This window comes from Schistocerca americana, chromosome 3, assembly GCF_021461395.2.
Source record: "Schistocerca americana isolate TAMUIC-IGC-003095 chromosome 3, iqSchAmer2.1, whole genome shotgun sequence".
Taxonomy (NCBI): Eukaryota; Metazoa; Arthropoda; class Insecta; order Orthoptera; family Acrididae; genus Schistocerca; species Schistocerca americana.
The window spans coordinates 777216668-777236469 of record NC_060121.1 but is presented as its reverse complement, the minus strand read 5'-3'; the positions used below and the strand labels follow the sequence as shown (position 1 = coordinate 777236469).

Here is a 19802-nt window from a genome sequence, read left to right as displayed (position 1 = left end):
CATTCACCTACTCCTACACTGCAGTAAACCACGTTACAAAATTGTATTGTGGCACTCTCTGTTAATGTATATTAATGTCCTTGAAGACAACACTGTAGTAACCTCAAACTCTTCACAGACAATGTAATTATTTATAATTAAGTGCTGCATGAAAAAAAACTGAACAACAATTCGGTCAGATCTTGACAGGCTTTCAGAGTAGTGCAGAGACAGGCAACATACTCCAAGTGTCCAGAAATGTGAAATTGTGCACATCACAAAAGAAAACAAAAATGGCTAGTATCCTAATACTACAATATGAATGAGTCACAACTGGAATCCATCAGCTCACATGTAGACTTGGTGTTACAATTTGTTGGGATATGAAATCAAAAGATCATTTGGGGCTCAGCAGTACATAAAGTATGTAGAAGACTTTGCTTCACTGGTAACATATTGGGAGAATATAATCGGTCTACAATGGAGACTACTTACAAAACACTTATCTACCCATCACAGAATATTGTTGAAATGTGTGAGACATGTAACAAATAGGTCAAAGGTTTGCTTGATCCAAGGAGATGCTGAAAAACTGAAATGGCAGGCACTTCAAACTATTTCACAAAGTCCTATTTATGAAGTTTCAAGAACCAGTTTTAAATGACGAATCCATAAATTTACTACAGGACCCTATATTTCGCTCTCATACAGATCATGAAAACAATGTTAGACTAGTTACAGTGCATGAGGTTGTGCTTTTAAGTGATCATTCTTCCTGTGCTTCATACATGGATGAAAGAACTGGTACAATGGGAAATCCCTTTCTGTACATTTCACAGTTGTCTGCAGAGTATAGATGTAGGTTTTTTTTATTTTTTTTTTGCTACATCATAACTGTTTACCACAAGGAAGGTTAATTCTTCCTATTTTCTAGGACTACTACACGAAGACACATGGCGGTAAGTGGGCGGACAGAGTTTGGAGATACAACACCTAGTCAAATTGTATTTAGCATCCTTCAATAAGCAAAGAAATAAATTTCATATGTATCCTATTGTGTTAATAGCAGTTGTATACACAGAAATATACAAAGAAACCTTGTAATGCTGTAAGAAAAATGTACAAACAAAATGCTTTTGTCATAAGAGGTTGTGATTTATATCCAACAAAATTAAGTAAACTTGCCCTTATTTGGCATACTAAACCTCTATCAGAAATGTTAGGGAGGAACTCTGATATAAAAACTTTGTATGGTGAACACTCCATATCAGCAACTAGCAATAAAATGACAATTTGCACAAAGGCCAGTACCTTGTCAGCAATGTCAAAATTTACTGTACACACTATAATCAAATTTTGGACAGGTCATTGTCAGCAGTTATAGTGCATCCCGCCGACACACAATCTGAATGCAGCTGGGTTGGAAGTGGAATTCCAATCCATGAACACCGCTGCGAATTTGTGTACTCTGTGTGTATTTTGAATTGGAAGGCTAGTTTTAGATGCTTGGTGGACAGAAATGCCACTCCACTTAACATTCATAAACCTATTGTGATGAGAATTAGAATAGAATGGAAAGGAAAGAAAAGAAGATGTGAATGATGAAGCAACATGAAGTCACGCTTCCCCTGAAACACCAGGCAAGGAAAGAAGTTTTGCTGGATGGATAACTACGAAGAACATATTCCAGCAAGACGTAATCTCTCAACGTGTGTGGTCATTATTAGGTAAGTAATAACCCACTTTTAATAAAGACAATTTACTGGGAGCAAGATGTCTCTTTGAAATTATCTTCGCAAGCTTGTTTTTGGCATTAAAACTTTTGTCCTTAATGTTTATCATCAACAGAAATGACATAGTAGCTCAGAAATGCCAGTTATCTTCTGTGAGGAGCATTTCATTTGAAAATATCATGTGGCTTGCCGATTGTGGGTGACTGAATGACACATGTTGACAAAAGACTGCACAGATTACACGACCAAAGAAACAACTAAAACATCAGGCAAATGTAGTAGAATACTTGGGCTTCATGTTGGTTTGGCTTCTGGCTGTGTTCGAAACTGCTTATTGCTGTGTTTTTCCAAAGTGACTCACGGTGTAATGAATGCCAAAATTTCCATTTCTGCTCCAAAATATTCCTCAGAATTCAACAACAGCAATGGACATGGGTCACACCATTCCATTATGTATCAAGTTCCGACAATGCAGCGGAGGTAAGCAGATATTTTATTTTTGATACAGAAAAGTGTTGCATCAGAGGACTCTGAACCTAGCACAAATACAGCAGAGTTAAGAGAACTTGTAAAGATGTCCCAGCCAAAAATCCCACACTTCCAGCTCGACGAAATGAATGAAGTGCATAGCAGAATTAGGCTTCCTGTATACCCTTTCTTTCATGCACTATCAAATCTGACTTATTTCAAATCAGCCCAAGTGAAAAGTAATGTAACATTGTTTCTCTGATAGCTGGGTAACACAACAAAGCACCAATTGCAGTAGGCAATTGGTAGGTGCATTCTGGCAACAATGTTCCCCTTCAATCATTCTCCACAGAACTGCCAAAATTGCAAGTTTTTTAACCTCACTATAGTGTCCCTTTGAACTATGACTATGAGAGGGTGTACCGCTATTCACCTATTCCATTGATGTGTGTCATTTTCCCCCCACAGAAGATTTATGTGTGTATGGAATTAGCTGAGATGCACCCAAGGAAATGAAGTACAACTAAGAACAACCAAAACTGAATCTGAAAGTGACTGCCCAACAACAACAAATACTGCATATTATCACAATGTTGTCTCTTACAGTTTTCATATGTACTTATTTGAACATCTGAAACAGACTCTACTCAGCACTTCAAAAATGAGAATGGAAAGTACATGAAAAATATTAAGCTCAAACAATGGAAACTCTTGGGCTGGAATATTAACAGTGTATGGGAAAGATAAATTGCAACTTGCCGTAAAGGTGACACATTGAGTTGCAGACGCACACAGATAAAAGACACTTACACATTAACTTTCAGCCACAGCCTTCATCAGAAAAGGACACACACACACACACACACACACACACACACACACACACACACACACACAAAAAGCAAGCAAGCAGGCACACCTTACACAACACGTGACCACCACCTCCAGCAGCTCGGGCTGGAACACAACTGTCACATAGAACTGAAGCAGTAATCAGGTGGTGGTGGTGGTGGTGGTGGTGGTGGTGGTGGTGGCGGTAGTGGTGGGGAGGGGATAGCAGTGTATGGGCCATGTGGGAGAGAAGAGCACTGTGCAGGTACTAGACTTCCAAAAGGTGCAGTGTTGGGAGGCTGTTGGGGAGGGATGGAGGGAGGGGAAACGGAGTGAGAAAGTAGAGGAGCAGGAAAAGATGCGGGGGTGAATTGGCAGCACACAAAGCGTGTGGGAGGTGAGAATAGGAGGTGACAGCACAGAGGGGGTGGAAACTGTTGGGTGGAAAATGTGTGGGCAGTATGTTACTGTACGTTGATGTTACCTTAGGTGGAAGCCGGAATATTTTCAGTAACATGCTGTCCCCACACCCTCCATCAAACAATTTCCACCCTCTCCTTCCTATCACCTCCTCACTATTCTCATCTCCCATCCTCTGCCAAAGCCCCTGCCCATCTTTTCCAGCTTCTCTCTGTTTTCACTATTTCCCCTCCTCCTTTGCATCCTCACCCCACAGCCTCCCAATGCTGCACATTCTTCTTTCCCTCCACCCATATACTTCTATTACTCACCCTTCCTCTCCAAATTGCTGCTTCCACTCTACATGACGGTTTCATTCCAGTCCGAGCTACTGGAGATGGTAGTCATGGATGAGAGAAATGTGCTTTGCTCGTTTGTATCAGTGTGTGTGTGTGTGTGTGTGTGTGTGTGTGTGTGTGTGTGTGTGTGTGTGTGTGTGTGTGTTTTCTATTTTTGATAAAGGCTGTGGCTGAAAGCTAATGCGTAAAGGTCTTCTAGTTGTGCCTGTGTGCAGGTCAATGTGTCATCTTTCGCTAAGCAGCAATCTATCTTTTCCTACATTGTAAATATTAAGCCCAAACATATCAAACATTCATGTTTAAAAATACAGTATTGTTATCATACCACAGTCAAAGCTTGTGGACATTGTTGGCAAAATGTTTCATGCAGCCTCCAGATTCATGGTAATCCTTTCTACTGCAAATATGCCTCCAAGTTAATTTGTGACTATCAGTATCCAGATTCACACGGTAGAGGTGTGGGCCAGCAGTTGCAGGAAGTGTTGGGGATTGAGTACCAGGTCATCAGCATTGTGAAGCCTAGTGCAGAGTTGGCTCAGATGACTGACAGCAAAGGGGAATTATGTAGGAATTTTACAAAGGAGGATCGGTTAGTGACAGTAGGTGGAGCAGGAAACAATCTCGATAGGGACGGGGAATATGATGTCGGTGGTGACCTGGTAAAGATACCTATTCAAACTGGTGGAGCTAATATGCATTTCCTGCAACTGCTTCAGCGTCATGATCGGCCTCATCTTAATGCGGCTTTTAGGCGCTGATGGCGGAGGGCATGGGTCACATTTTCGTGTTGCCAGTTGGGTGTATCAGTAAATCAGTTTTCACTAGGCATGGCCTGCATCTCAATAGGTATGGGAAGGGGAGGCTGGCGAAGTTTATAGGTTACAGTGTAGTGGGTGGTAGTGGAATCACTTGTGGAAAAATTCCTGTAGTAGTTGGTGTTGAGGTGCACTTTTCTTTTAGACTGAAGTCAGCTGATAGGTATACCTGCTTAATGGAAGTTCTCTAAAAGGGCTCACCTTCAGAGGATGTCATGTTTCCTAGTAGAGAAGCAATTACCATAATTCATAAAAATATTAGGCCTAGATGTATTAGAGATAAATTAGTGAACCGCTTATAGATGTTGACTCTGAAATTATTGGTATATCGGAGCACCACTTAAGTAATTTGACAGTTCAGAGGCTTCCATTACCAGGATACAGATTAGTTGGCTGTTTTTCCAAGGAGTTCTTTGCGGGGTGGGGGAGTGGCTACCAACGCAAAAAACATTTGGGTCCATAGATGTATTACGACACTGCATTGAACAAATATCTGAATGTTGTGCAGGGGCAGTTGAAAGTAGTGAAACTAAACTTCTAATTGTTGCTGTTTCTAGGTCCCCTAACTCTGAATTCAGAGCATTTCTGCTCAAGCTAGAGAGGGTTCTTGATTCACTTTGTAGGAAGCACCAGAAAGTAGTTCTATGTGGTGACTTCAATATTAATTTTGTACATGATTTTGCAAGAAAAAGGACGTTGGTAGATCTCCTAAATTCGTATGATCTGATGCAAACTGTGTTTTTTTCCGACTAGGGTGCAGGGGAACAGTAGCATAGCCATAGACAGTATTTTTATTCATTCTTCATTACTACATGGGCATTCTGTTAGTAAAAGACCATGATGCACAAATTTTAACACTAAAAGGCTTTTGTGCTCAAACAAAAGTCACATAATTAAAAACTATGTAGGAAAGCTAAACCAACAGCAACAGTGAATTTTTTAAACCTCGTTAAGGAACAATAGTGGTAGGATGTTTATAGCGCAGATAACAAAGATGATAAATATAATGCTTTCCATAACACATTTCTCATGCTCTTTGAGAGTTGCTTTCTATTAGAATGTTCTAAACTAGCAGTAACAGGCAGCCCGGGTAGATGATTAGTGGGATAAGGATGTCATGTAGAACAAGGTGGGAATTATATCAAAATGTTATAAATAGTCACAATCGAGCTACAATAGCCCATTACAAACAGTAATGTAAGGTGCTTCAAAATGTTATTAGGAAGGCAAAGAGTATGTGGTATGCAAATAGAATAGCTAATTCACAGGATAAAATTATAACCATATGGTAAATTGTGAAGGAAGTGTCTGGTCAGCAGCACAAGGTCGACGATATGAAGTCAGTTCGTAGTAAAAATATTTCTGTTACTGATATATCACATATATGTACACTTATTTAACAATCGTTTTCTGCGCATTGCTGGTGGATTAAATAAAAATTTAGTTTCTACATAAATCATATAACTTTCTCGGAAAATGGCTTTCTGAGATTGATGTCTGAAATACTCCTCTGTGATACAGACTGGGAGACTGAGTCAACAATTTAATCACTGAAGATTAAGGACTCTCATGGTTATGATGGAGTCCCTAGCAGAATATTAAAGTACTGTGTTGCAAGTGTTACCCCTGGATTTAGCCATATTTGTAATTTTTCCTTTAGGAATGGTCAGTTTCCTGAACACTTAAAGTACTCAGTAGGGATAATGTAGACAATTGTAGACCTATTTCAATGCCATCAGAGTTTGCTAAAGTTATTGAAAAGGCTGCATCTTTAGATGTCTTAACAACTGAAAATGCTATATTCTGTTTTCTCTGAAGTACTGGATGAATTAAACAAAAGGTTTCGAACGCTAGACATATTTTTTGATTTAACCAAGGCATTCGTGTTGATCACAAAATATTGCTCCAGAAGTTGGATCATTATGGAATATGGGGAGTAGCTCACAATTGGTTCACCTCTTACTTTAACAACAGACAGCAAAAGGTCATTATTCACAATGTTGATAACGGCTGTGATATGGGGTCTGCGTAGGGTACGGTCAAATGAGCGGTGCCCCAGGGATCAGTGTTGGGGCCACTCCTGTTCCTTATTTATATAAATTATATGCCCTCTAGTATTACCGGTAATTCTGAAATACTGTATGCTTATTTTCCATTCGCTTATGTCGTATGGTATCATATTTTGGGGTAACTCTTCCCATTCTAAAAGGATGTTTTTGGCTCAGAAATGGGCAGTTTGGGCAATAAGTGGAAGTCCATGAACCCCTTGGCCCCTGTTCACGAGTCTGGGTATTTTGACATTGGCCTCTCAATAAATATATTCCTTACTGTCATTTCTTGTTACCAATATTAGCTTATTCCCAAGAATAAGCAGCTTTCACTCTGTTAATACTTGGCAGAAATCAAACCTGCATTTGAATTGGACTTCCTTAAAACTTGTGCAGAAAGGTGTGCAGTACACTGCTGCATCCATTTTCAATAAGCTACCACTCAAATTCAAAAATCTTAGCAGTAATCCATGCGCTTTCAAATGAAAACTGAAGAGTTTCCTCGTGGGTCACTCCTATTCTGTTTAGTTCCTTGAAAAAAATTACGCTGATTCTTGTTGTATTGTTAATTATGTTTACTTAAGCTTAAGGATTGACTTTTTCAGGTTCATAAACATTTTATTTTTATCTTATTACTTTTATGTTGTAATTTCACGTATTGACACGTTCCATGACCTGTGAGATTTGCTCCTCAACTTGGTCCTACAGAACTTGACATGTAAACAAATATATAAACAAAGTTTTCCCTCTTCTGTAAATTAAATGTATTGGTAAATTGTTTATTAAGTTATTTTATTACTGTATCTCTATCACCATTCCATGAAATTAAAAGACTAACAGATATGTTCCAATTCAATAGCATCAACAGACAAAACACTGATGATGATACAAAAGACAGCAACAAACTGCTAATCACAGTTATACCTTATTTCTGGGCTGTGCACACCAGTTCCAAGTAGTCTAATTCAGTACTTTTCTAAATACTTAAAAAGTCTACGTATCAGCAGAGATAAAACAATAAGTATAGACACTATTCCTTGACAACAAAAAATATGGAGAAAACTGATATTACAGAACGCTTACAGAACACTGACATCACATTTGCCTGAATTTACATCCTATTTGCATTAATGCCTAAAATGCATCAAGAATCACAAACACAAAATAAAATAACTGGGGGAAACATCAGCCAATGTCAATGGAACAATTACTGAGCAAGCTACTAAAGTGAAAAAGATGAGCTGGTTGCAAATTTATGCAAAAGCAATACCACAATTACCAATACTTTTCTCTTTTTTCCTTAACATCTACACCAATACCCTGCAATTCACACTTGAATGCCTGGTAAGGGGTTCTTCGAAACACTTTCAGACTATTTCTCTACTGTCCCACACTCTAGAAGACAAGATCTGTACCCTTCAGGCTGAATAACAACACGCGAAATCTGAAATCTATAGATTGAAGGGGGAAAAGATTGTGGGAACCGGGTAAAGGTAACAAGCAATTGGCACAAGGGGAAGAGTTCAACTTTTTCACCAACAGCTGAGCTTGCAGTATTGAATAAGTTTAATGTTACCAGAAGTAGGCCACTGTTGAGTGCAGCAGACCTCTAGCAAAGAAACTCAGTGTAACTTGGTACCAACAGAGTAGGAAGAAGAGCCTTGCTGCTACATAGTAGCCACAGGAAGGATGTATGCCAGGTGGTACAGGACAGGAACAGGATCACAAGTATTGTGAAGCCATATGCTGTGCTTAGCCAGGAGACAGAAGATACAGGGAATTTGTGCAAATATTTTGGCACATAGGATCAGGTTATTGTAGTAGGTGGAGTGGGGAAAGTCTGACTAAGGACAGCAATTACAGTAATGGGACGACCAGAATGAAATAAGAATGGCAACTACACTCCTGGAAATTGAAATAAGAACACCGTGAATTCATTGTCCCAGGAAGGGGAAACTTTATTGACGCATTCCTGGGGTCAGATACATCACATGATCACATTGACAGAACCACAGGCACATAGACACAGGCAACAGAGCATGCACAATGTCGGCACTAGTACAGTGTATATCCACCTTTCGCAGCAATGCAGGCTGCTATTCTCCCATGGATACTATCGTAGAGATGCTGGATGTAGTCCTGTGGAACGGCTTGCCATGCCATTTCCACCTGGCGCCTCAGTTGGACCAGCGTTCGTGCTGGACGTGCAGACCGCGCGAGACGACGCTTCATCCAGTCCCAAACATGCTCAATGGGGGACAGATCCGGAGATCTTGCTGGCCAGGGTAGTTGACTTACACCTTCCAGAGCACGTTGGGTGGCACGGGATACATGCGGACGTGCATTGTCCTGTTGGAACAGCAAGTTCCCTTGCCGGTCTAGGAATGGTAGAACGATGGGTTCGATGATGGTTTGGATGTACCGTGCACTATTCAGTGTCCCCTCGACGATCACCAGTGGTGTACGGCCAGTGTAGGAGATCGCTCCCCACACCATGATGCCGGGTGTTGGCCCTGTGTGCCTCGGTCGTATGCAGTCCTGATTGTGGCGCTCACCTGCACGGCGCCAACCACGCATACGACCATCATTGGCACCAAGGCAGAAGCGACTCTCATCGCTGAAGACGACACGTCTCCATTCGTCCCTCCATTCACGCCTGTCGCAACACCACTGGAGGCGGGCTGCACGATGTTGGGGCGTGAGCGGAAGACGGCCTAACGGTGTGCGGGACCGTAGCCCAGCTTCATGGAGACTGTTGCGAATGGTCCTTGCCGATACCCCAGGAGCAACAGTGTCCCTAATTTGCTGGGAAGTGGCGGTGCGGTCCCCTACGGCACTGCGTAGGATCCTACGGTCTTGGCGTGCATCCGTGTGTCGCTGCGGTCCGGTCCCAGGTCGATGGGCACGTGCACCTTCCGCCGACCACTGGCGACAACATCGATGTACTGTGGAGACCTCACGCCCCACGTGTTGAGCAATTCGGCGGTACGTCCACCCGGCCTCCCGCATGCCCACTATACGCCCTCGCTCAAAGTCCGTCAATTGCACATACGGTTCACGTCCACGCTGTCGCGGCATGCTACCAGTGTTAAAGACTGCGATGGAGCTCCGTATGCCACGGCAAACTGGCTGACACTGACGGCGGCGGTGCACAAATGCTGCGCAGCTAGCGCCATTCGACGGCCAACACCGCGGTTCCTGGTGTGTCCGCTGTGCCGTGCGTGTGATCATTGCCTGTACAGCCCTCTCGCAGTGTCCGGAGCAAGTATGGTGGGTCTGACACACCGGTGTCAATGTGTTCTTTTTTCCATTTCCAGGAGTGTATATGCACAAATATGAGGTGGTGGTGGTCCCACAGTGCCTTGAACAGCCCGAGTTAACACCGCTATCAGCTGTGTTAACACTGAGTTGAAGAAGATGTTGCTAACTGAAATTAAATCAAATAAGACTGCAGTACCTGTTGCTATAATTGGGAGACGAGGATACACTAGACACGGCCTAAACCTGAATAGGAGAGGGAAAGATACATCAGCTGAGCTTCTTGCAGAAAACATACCGGGGAGGGTGGGAGCGGGGCAGTCGTGCACCATCCCATAAGCAAGACCCGTGTGGTTACTGGCGTCAGAGAGGTATCTTTTTCTAGATTAGAGTCAGAATTCAGGCAATGTGATTTGAAAGAAGTCAAAATAACAAAACAGCCCTAAAAATGCTTAAGAATACACAGAAAAGTAAGTTAGCTTATTTCATCTAAATATTAGATTACTGCGTAACAAGGTACAAGATCTTTCTGTCCGTTTCAAAAATTTAGAGTACTCTGAAAAGATAGATATTCGGTGCCTATCTGAGCACCCCACAACCACAGGGTTAGATCAGTTACATACAAAACATTACATTCTAGCATCTTACTCAGGTAAGGCTACAGAATTCAAGTTCAAAAACATTGAAACAAGTATATTTTCTAGTAATCAACACACAGAAGTGTGTGCTTGTGAATTAATGCTAAACAATATCTAACTTTTAATTGAAATTGTATATAGACTCCCACTGGGAAACTAAACTGTTTATGAGGAATCTTGATTTCTTAGTATGCTGTCACACAAGAGCAAGCAGTTAGCACCTCTCAATTTTCTAAGGAATTTTGATAGGAAAAGTGACATCGAAATATTTTTTGGATCCTGCAATTTGATCCCAGTAATTAAAGTTACAAAATGAGTGGAGAAAGACAGTAGGATCCTAGTTGATAATCTTTTCTTTGATAATGCTCAAAACAAGAACATAACTATTTCCTCAATAACAAATGCTCTGTCTTATCATGATGCACAGCTAGGATAAATATCAATGCCTTAAAATTGTCAGTGGAAATCAGAATACTTAATGATTTGAGGACAAATGATTTCATCAATAGTTTATGAGAGATGTCCTGGGATGAAATTTATAATGAACCAAATGCCAACATAAAAGTTAATCTATCCTGTGGTACATTCACATCATTATTTTAAAATAGCTTTCTGCATAAGCTAGTCAGAAGAGACATTAAACATCCATGTAAAGCATCATGAATCACTATGGAGATTAAAGTATCTTGTGAAAGGAAAAGAGAAATGTACCTTCTAGCAAGAACAAGTAGACATTATGCACTAGTTGTACACTAAAAAACAAATCAAAACTAGTAAGAAAAGTTATTAAAAACAAGAAACATGCACATAATGTCATATAGTAATTCCAACAACAGACAATGCTATATGAAACAGTGGAACAAGAGACAGGACAACCAGGCACAGAACAGGATAACATGACTACTGAAATGAATGGAGGGTCATGGGTAGCAAATACATGTAATAATCATTTCTTAAATACATTACAAACATCAGGGAGAAAAAATTCAAGAGAAAAATCACAGCAGTATGTTGACAAAGGAACTCTCATAAAATTCAATCGTATGAATGCACCAACTTCTCCTTCTGATATTAAAAAAAAAAAAAATTCCATTCTCTAAAAAATAAAATCTCATCCGGTTTTGGTGGTCTTTCCAATATAGTACGAAAGATTTGTTCCCACATAATAAGCTCAGTCTTATCTGAAATGTGTAATGCATCACTATCTCAAGGCATTTTTCCAGAGAAATTGAAATATTGCATTGACAAACCCCTATTCAAGAAAGACAATAGGAGAGATGTCATACACTAAAGACCTGTTTCACAGTTGGCATCATTTTTTCAATTTTTTTTTTTTGAAAAGGTAATGTGTTTTAGAATATTATCTCACCTGAGAAACAATATAATCATTGAATCACATTCAGGATTTCAGGAAAGTTGCTCTACTGAGACTGCCACTTACACGTTCAGTCACAAAATTTGGCAAGCATTAAATAATAAAATAGCACTGGTTAGTATTTTCTGTGACCTACCTACAGCATCTGATAATGTAAATCACAGTATTCACCTGTATAAATTGAAGTTTTGTAAAATTGACGATATAGCCAACCAGCGGATAATGTCTTATTCAACAAAAAGAATGTAGAAATTTGTACTTCATAATTCAACCAATAAAGACTGTGGTTGTTATTCTGACTTGTGTAGAAATCATGTATGGGGTTCCCCAAGGCTGGATGTTAGATCCACTATTGCTCCTCATATTTGTAAATAAGCTTCCGTCTAATATGCAACAAGCAGAATTAGTTCTTTTTGAAGATGACATTAATATTGTAATCAATCCAAGTACAGATACGAAAAAAGAAGAAATGGTGAACAATGACGTTTGACTGGTTTTCTGCAAATGGTCTCACTCTGAATTTTAAAAAGACACAATATATCGAGTTTTGCTCATCTAGGGATACTACACCAATTACATGTGTAAGAGGGCGAGGAAATAATGAATAGGGTGGAAATTTCAAACTGGAATAAGCACATTTTGGAACTCTTAAAACAACTCAGTTCAGCCACATTTGTACTTTGGATCACTGCAAATCTTAGGGAGTGGCAAATCTATAAGTTGACATTCAAATATGTCATATGGAATCATGTTTTGGGGTAACTGATCTTTTAAGAAAGTCTTCATAGTTCAAAAACATGCTGTAAGAATAATAACTGGTGCTGACCCGTGGACATCTTGTAGACATGTGTTTGAGGAGTTGGGCACTCTGACTACTGCTTCACAGTGTATTTATTCCTCGTGAAGTTTGTTGCAAATAATCCACTGCAGTTCAAAAGGAACAATGATTTACATAATGACAACACCAGAAAAACTTACACTCATTACTTCACATTAAGGTTATCTTCAGCACAAAAAAAGAGGTGCACAATGCTGCAACTAACATTTTTATCACTTACCCAGTGATATAAAATGACTGACAGACAGCAAAGTAAAATTTGAAAACAAACTGAAAAGTTCACATTTGGAGGATAAGGCTGGTGATTAAAATTCCATGAAAAGATCTCGTCACACTTCAAAAGACCTTTGTTTTAATTACTGCCAACTTAACTCGCTTATCATATACCTGACACTTTCTACCCTATTTCACCACAATACAAAATGAGCTGCCCTCCTCTAGACTTTTTCCAATGTCCTCTGTCAACCCTATCTGGTAAGGACCCCATACTGCAAAGCAATATTCTAGCAAGGACAAACAAACGTAGTGTGGGAAGTCTCTTTGGCAGACCTGTTGCACATTCCAAGTGGCCTGTCAATGAAAAGCAATCTTTGATTTGCCTTCTCCACAATACTACCTAAGTGATCATTCAAATTTAAGTTGTTCGTAGTAATTCCTGTATTTAGTTGACATGACAGCCTTTAAATTCAAGTCATTTATCGTGTAACCAAACTTCAACGGATTTCTTTTGTGATCTTGTGGAAGATCTTATCCTTAGAGACAACTGCAACTTTTCGCACTATGCAGATATTTTGTCTAAATCATTTTGCAATTGGTTGTGATATTCTGATAACTTTACCAGATTGTAAATGACAGTATCACACGCAAAAAGTCTAATAGTGCTGCTCCAATTGTCTCCTAAATCATTCATTTATGTACATTAGGAACAGCAGAGGGCCTGTAAAACTTCTTTGTGGTCCAAAATCTTTCTGCCAATTGATGCCAGTGAAATAAGTCTGTAATTCAGTGGATTACTCCTATTTTCTTTCTTGAGTATTGATGTGACCTAAGCAACTTTTCTGCCTTTTGGAATGGATCTTTTGTTGAGTGAGCAGTTTAAACAATTTCTAAGTATGGGGCTAGTGTATTGGCATACTCTGATAGCAACCCAATCAGTATGCTATCTAGCCCAGAACACTTGACATTATGAAGTACTTTAACCAGCTTTGTTACACTGAGGATATCTGCTTCTAAGTTACTAGGTTGGAAGTTGGGATTGTTTTTGAGGGAAAAGACCAGACAGCAAGGTCACCGATCTCATCGGATTAGGGAAGGAAGTCTGCTGTGCCATTTCAAAGGAACCACCTAGCATTTGCCTAGAGCGATTTAGGGAAATCACGGGAAACCTAAATCAAGATGGCCAGACGCGGGACTGAACTGCCGTCCTGCCGAATGCGAGTCCAGTGTGCTAACCGCTGCGCCACCTTGCTCAGTGTGTTGACAGTTGTTCTCAATTCAAATTTGAAACAATTTTAGAATAAAATATGGATAAGCAACTCATAAACACACCTACAGATTATAGGGTTACGGGAAAATATGCTGTAAGAGTGAATGCACTAGGAGGATGTATCAGGAGAGTGACAGGATAAATATAGAGAATGTGTAGGGAGGAGGACTGAATAAGAAAAATCATTAATAGAATACCAGTGCCAACATATATAACATTCTCACCTTGCATACAAACTGACGTTGGCCAGTATGAGTGCGGCGATGGTGGGTCAGATGTGATGACTGCATGTATGTCTTTCCACAGAACTGACATGCAAATGGACGCTCTCCGGTGTGTGTACGTCCGTGGTGTGCTAGGTGTGATGACTGTGCATAAGCCTTACCGCAGTGGCCACACACAAATGGACGATGGGTATGCCTTGGAGGTGTTGTCTCAGTGCCACGACTGACAGTTTGTGGCGCAGGTGGTGGAGAGCAGCCTGGCGGCCGAGGATCACCCACCCAAAGCCGTGCCAGCAGCCGCCCTGCACTTGCACCAGGTGATGGCAACATACGCTACAGCTACAAAATTTCTGCTAATGGCAGAACCATACATTCATGAAGAGATCCTTTCTAACTCATCTGCAACATTCCACTAGCAAAGAGAGAGACTGCTATCACCTGATATCATCAAAAGTAGAATGTTATTCTTTCTAAAGGGTGTATGTTGGTTTCTCTTAGCCGCTTCTGTTTCAAGAAGATAGCAGACTTCGTCATGAGTTGGAGGACACTTTGACGTTCTACAAAATATATAAGATTCCTTCGGTTGTGTGTCGAGCTGAGTGTGTGGGTACTCCACTGCACTCGACAGGTTAATATGAACTGTTCTGGTCGAACTTTTATTTTGCATTAGGACTCAATTACAAATAAGTCACTTATCCTCATACGTGTTACACAGGATGTGAAATAGATGCCATGTGTATGAGGGGCTTGCCCTTGTTTTCAAACTTGCTTTGCTCACAATTCTTGTTTTGCTTCCCAGGCTTCAACAAACAGCACATGCATGTTCTCGAACAGGGACAGTCTTGCATTTCTGCAACATATCAAATCAAAATCTCAGTATAACTTAATTTATAAAGGCTGGCTATATATCAAAAGATTCAAGCAATAACAAGCAGATATGATTACAGTATTGCAGAAGTATCAAGCAGCACATGTGCTTGATGAAACAAACTGTCTGGGAGGGGAAAAGGGAGGGGGGGGGGGGGGGGAGCTGGTACTATACTGTAAGTGATGAAACTAGCTGAGAACAAAATACAAATATTATCTGATAAATTAACACACACAGATTCCCATTTCATGATATTAGCAGACAATTAAATTAAAAAAGGCCTTCATTATATATCTTTACTACATAATCCACTTGCACTGTCTGAAAGACAGGTATTTCATCAACACGTGCTCGGATACCCCTTACCTTATAGTAATGTCACATGGGTCATTTTTAAAACTTTTTTGTTATTACCATGCACATACTTTTCAGTAGCCCTATATGGAAATCATTTACAGCACCAATCTCATCATACAGACCAGCTAATGAATACAGTAACATCAACTGCTGTGAATCTGGTAAATAGTTAACTCCAATTTTCTGCTGATATGGTCTTTTTAATCATTATTATACTACAATGGATAGCGTTGACCCAATTAATACGATGAGTCACTGAGGTGAGTTTTGCTCTTTATAAATATTGTGTGTCTTGACTACTATCACACAGGCTGCTGAATATACGTGAAAAACGGTAACTACTGGAAAAGTAGTTACTTCATAAACTATCTCTGCATTGTCTGATAGCACAGTAATTCAGAAATAGCAAGAAGGTAAGTAGCATCAAGGCCTGCTTAAATTGTGTTTTAATGTGGCACACTAACAGGGAGTGATGGTAACAGACCAGTCGCATTTTGTGTACAGTATCTTACATTAACTATAAAAAACGCAAACAGAAGCAGACAGGTATAACTGTAATCAGTTTTGAGCAAACTCTGCCACCACTTGGCTTGCTGCTGCTTCTATGTTGCTGTAATATCGGAGATTGTATAGATGTTCTATGAAGTAACCGTATTCTTATGCGTTCATTTGCAATGTACTTCACATTACATCCCTACACGTGTCATCCTTTCATTCTTAACGTTACGTACCGCACCAATATACAAGAAAGCTGAGTATCGATAAAAATGACGAAAATACATAGGTCACACGAAAATCCAGTTCTTTAACAGGGAGTGGTAGGGGAAGCGAATACATGAAACTTGTATTCACAGTGTTATCCTGTTTACTGTAAAAAAAAAAAAAAGTAAGTGCCAAAGCAAACTTCGGCTTTCAAATTATCGATCACAAAAAATAATATCCTACATATACATACATTCTAAACACCACATTAAAACTACGATAAACAGGAGAATATGTGAAGGCGCATAATAAATTATACACGCCTACGTAAATTAATGGATTTTTAGCTACTCAAAAGAACAATTTTCATCGAGCCCTAAATTTCGCTTGTACCGCTTGCACTCGAATTATTTACTACACAGCACAGTATAGAGGCGACGCATCTATTTTGCAATTTTAACTGTCGCTACAATCAAAACCTTGTCTGTCAATCAGGGGCATAAACCTTAGATAATTCCTACCTTAGATGTGATTCACATTTTCGTGAAGCAAAACCTACAGCACACAACTTCTTATACGTAACACAATAGCGAAAATTATGCCGTACTGACACTCCAATCATTAAACAATCATAACGCTGTACACAAATTATAGACTGCAAAGAGCTTTCCCTTGCTTATAAACAAATGACTTTTCGCAGGCAGCCAACGTTTCATGGTGTAATGTGCCATCCGGCTGCGACCTTTGTTTGTTATTTTCCTTTGAAGAAAATTACAGTCCAAAGTCAAAAATTAAAATTTTTTGTAAAGTTGTTAGTAAAATTTTAATGGACGCAGGAACATGTGATCAAATGCCACAATCGTCGTAGAAATCGTGCTCATTTTTCAATAACTATCACGTTTCTTGACATTTCTAACGTTGGCTACACATTGAACAAATGAAAGTGCAAAAAGAGGAATCCAGAGATCATTGCAGGAACCTGAATACTTTGTTACTGATCATTAAGGGAACAAATACTATGACACAAAATCTCATGTTTGAATAAGACACAATCGACTGCGTTCAGTTCGTATTCTTCCATGTTCATCAACAAAGCAACGAAAGAACCGAAAAGTTTTGTATATGTATATTTGATCAAAAAAAAAAAAAAGCAGGAAAATAGGCCCGAAAAATTGGGTCTGGTTGGGTTGGGAGTCGATTTCGGGAGGAGATCACACCGCGAGGTCATCGGTCTCATTTTGAGTTAGGGAAGGATAGGGAAGGAAGTCGGCCGTGCCCTTTCAAAGGAACCACCCCAGCATGTGCCTGGAGCGATTTAGGGAAATCACGGAAAAGAACCTATATGAGGATGGCCGGACGCGGGAATAAACCGTCGTCCTTCCGAATGCGAGCCCAGTGTGCTAATCATTGCGCCATCTCGCTCGGTTTGGGTCTGGTTGTGAGTCCTGCATGGATGGCCAAAGCTGTTAGGTGACCACTCGCGTAAAAGCGTGAACTCTGTGTTCGAGTCCCGGTCCATCATATATTTTCATTTTCATTCCCTTATACAGCTGATGGTTGTATGTTTCGCAACTGCCTGTTCCTTCAGACATGCATACGCCACAGGCACTGCAATATCGTACTCTCTTACATCGAACCAGTGTTTCACACATATAGTACATTTTTTATATCACAGTTATCTCAGAAATAACAGTTTTAATATGACAAGTAGTGCTCCAAAGATCTGAGTGTCTATATTGACAATGTGAGAAAATAATACAGACTATGAAATAATAAAGTCAATGGTGGCAGTGCTTTTAGTACTACTGCTGCTGCCACTAATAGTGATATTAGTAATAATTATAATGACAATAATAACAATAATAATAGTGGCATATATGAAAAGAATTTCTGATGTATCGAGTTCTGTGGAAAGGAAGTTTAGGAGACTGCACCAGCTATGAATACTGAGAAATAAAGGTTGGCTTATTTGTGGAATGAGATAAATATTCGTATTACAGGTTTGAGTTGCCATCTCTCAAATAGACTTTTAGTTTTAGTATTAATGTAACTTTGCTTGACTTTTATGGTGATTTTTTGCAGTTATTTTTGCAAAGCTTCAAGAGAATAATGGCTCTCGTAATTAAAACAATTAAAATGTTATTTTGTAACTTATGGTCGCTGGACAAGGAAACATATGACTTCGATGTTTAAAAGATACAGGTTGTTGGTTTAAAGGGACATACATTCTAATACGAGACCACTAACAAAATGCTAGTTGATGATCCTTATCCTTCGTCAATTACTCTGAAGAGCCAAAGAAACTGGTGCATATGCCTAGTATTATGTAGGACCCCATGAGCACGTAGAAGTGTCCCAAAACAACGTGGCGATGACTCGGCTAATGTCAGAAGTAGTGCTGGAAAGAATTGACACCATGAAACCTGCAGGGCTGTCCGTAAATCAGTAAGAGTACAAGGGGGGGGGGGGGGAGCGTGGAGATCTCTTCTGAACAGCATGTTGCAAGGCATCCTAGACTTGCTCAATAATCTCCATGTTTGGGGAGTTTGGTGGCCAACATAAGCGTCTAAACTCAGAAGAATGTTCTTGGAGCCACTCTGTAGTAATTCTGGATGTCTGGGGTGTTGCGTTGTCCTGTTGGAATTGCCAAGTCCGTCGGAATGCACAATAGACACCAATGGATGTAGGTGATCAGACAGGATGCTTACATACGTCTCACATGTCAGAGTTGTATGGACGTATAAGTGGTACCATATCACTTCAACTTCACACACCTCATACCATTACAGGGCCTCCACCAGCTTGAACAGTCCCCTGCTAACATGCAGGGTCCATGGATTCATGGGGTTATCTCTATACCCATACACGTCCATCTGCTCAATACAATTTGAAACAAGACTCATCCGACCAGGCAACATGCTTCCAGTTATTAACAGTCAATGTCAGTCTTGATGGACCCAGGCGAGGCATAAAGCTTTGTGTCGTGCGGTCATCAAGGGTACATGAATGGACCTTCAGTTCCAAAATCCCATATTAATGATGTTTCATTGAATGGTTTGCACACTGATACTTGTTGATGGCACAGCTTTGAAATCTGCAGCAATTTGCAGAAGGGTTGCACTTGTCACGTTGAACGATTCTCTTCAGTCGTCGTTGGTCCCTTTGTTGCAGGGTCTTTCTCCGGGTGCAGTGATGTTGGAGATCTGATGTTTTACTGGATTCCTGATATTCAAGGTACACTCATGAAATGGTTGTACGGGAAAATCACCACTTCATCTCCATCTCAGAGATGCTGTGTCCCACTGCTCATGTGCCGATTATAACACCACATTCAAACTAACTTAAATCGTGATAACTTGCCATTGTAGAAGCAGTAACCGATCTAACAACTGCGCAAGATGGTTGTCTTACATAGGCGTTGCCG

General features: G+C 40.2%; 1 protein-coding gene across 1 annotated transcript in view; it reads right to left on the bottom strand.

Moving 5' to 3' along the window:
• Window positions 1–17081, bottom strand: part of LOC124606968 (zinc finger protein 239-like) — a 97805-nt gene extending 80724 nt beyond the window's left edge. Inside the window, exons 1-2 of the mRNA XM_047139106.1 lie at window positions 16900–17081; window positions 14452–15301 (exon numbers count right to left, since the gene is read on the bottom strand). Coding sequence (XP_046995062.1) covers window positions 14452–14781 — 330 coding nt within the window. The 5' untranslated portion in view covers window positions 14782–15301; window positions 16900–17081. The remainder of the gene's footprint in view (window positions 1–14451; window positions 15302–16899) is intronic.
• Window positions 17082–19802: the final 2721 nt, after the last annotated feature.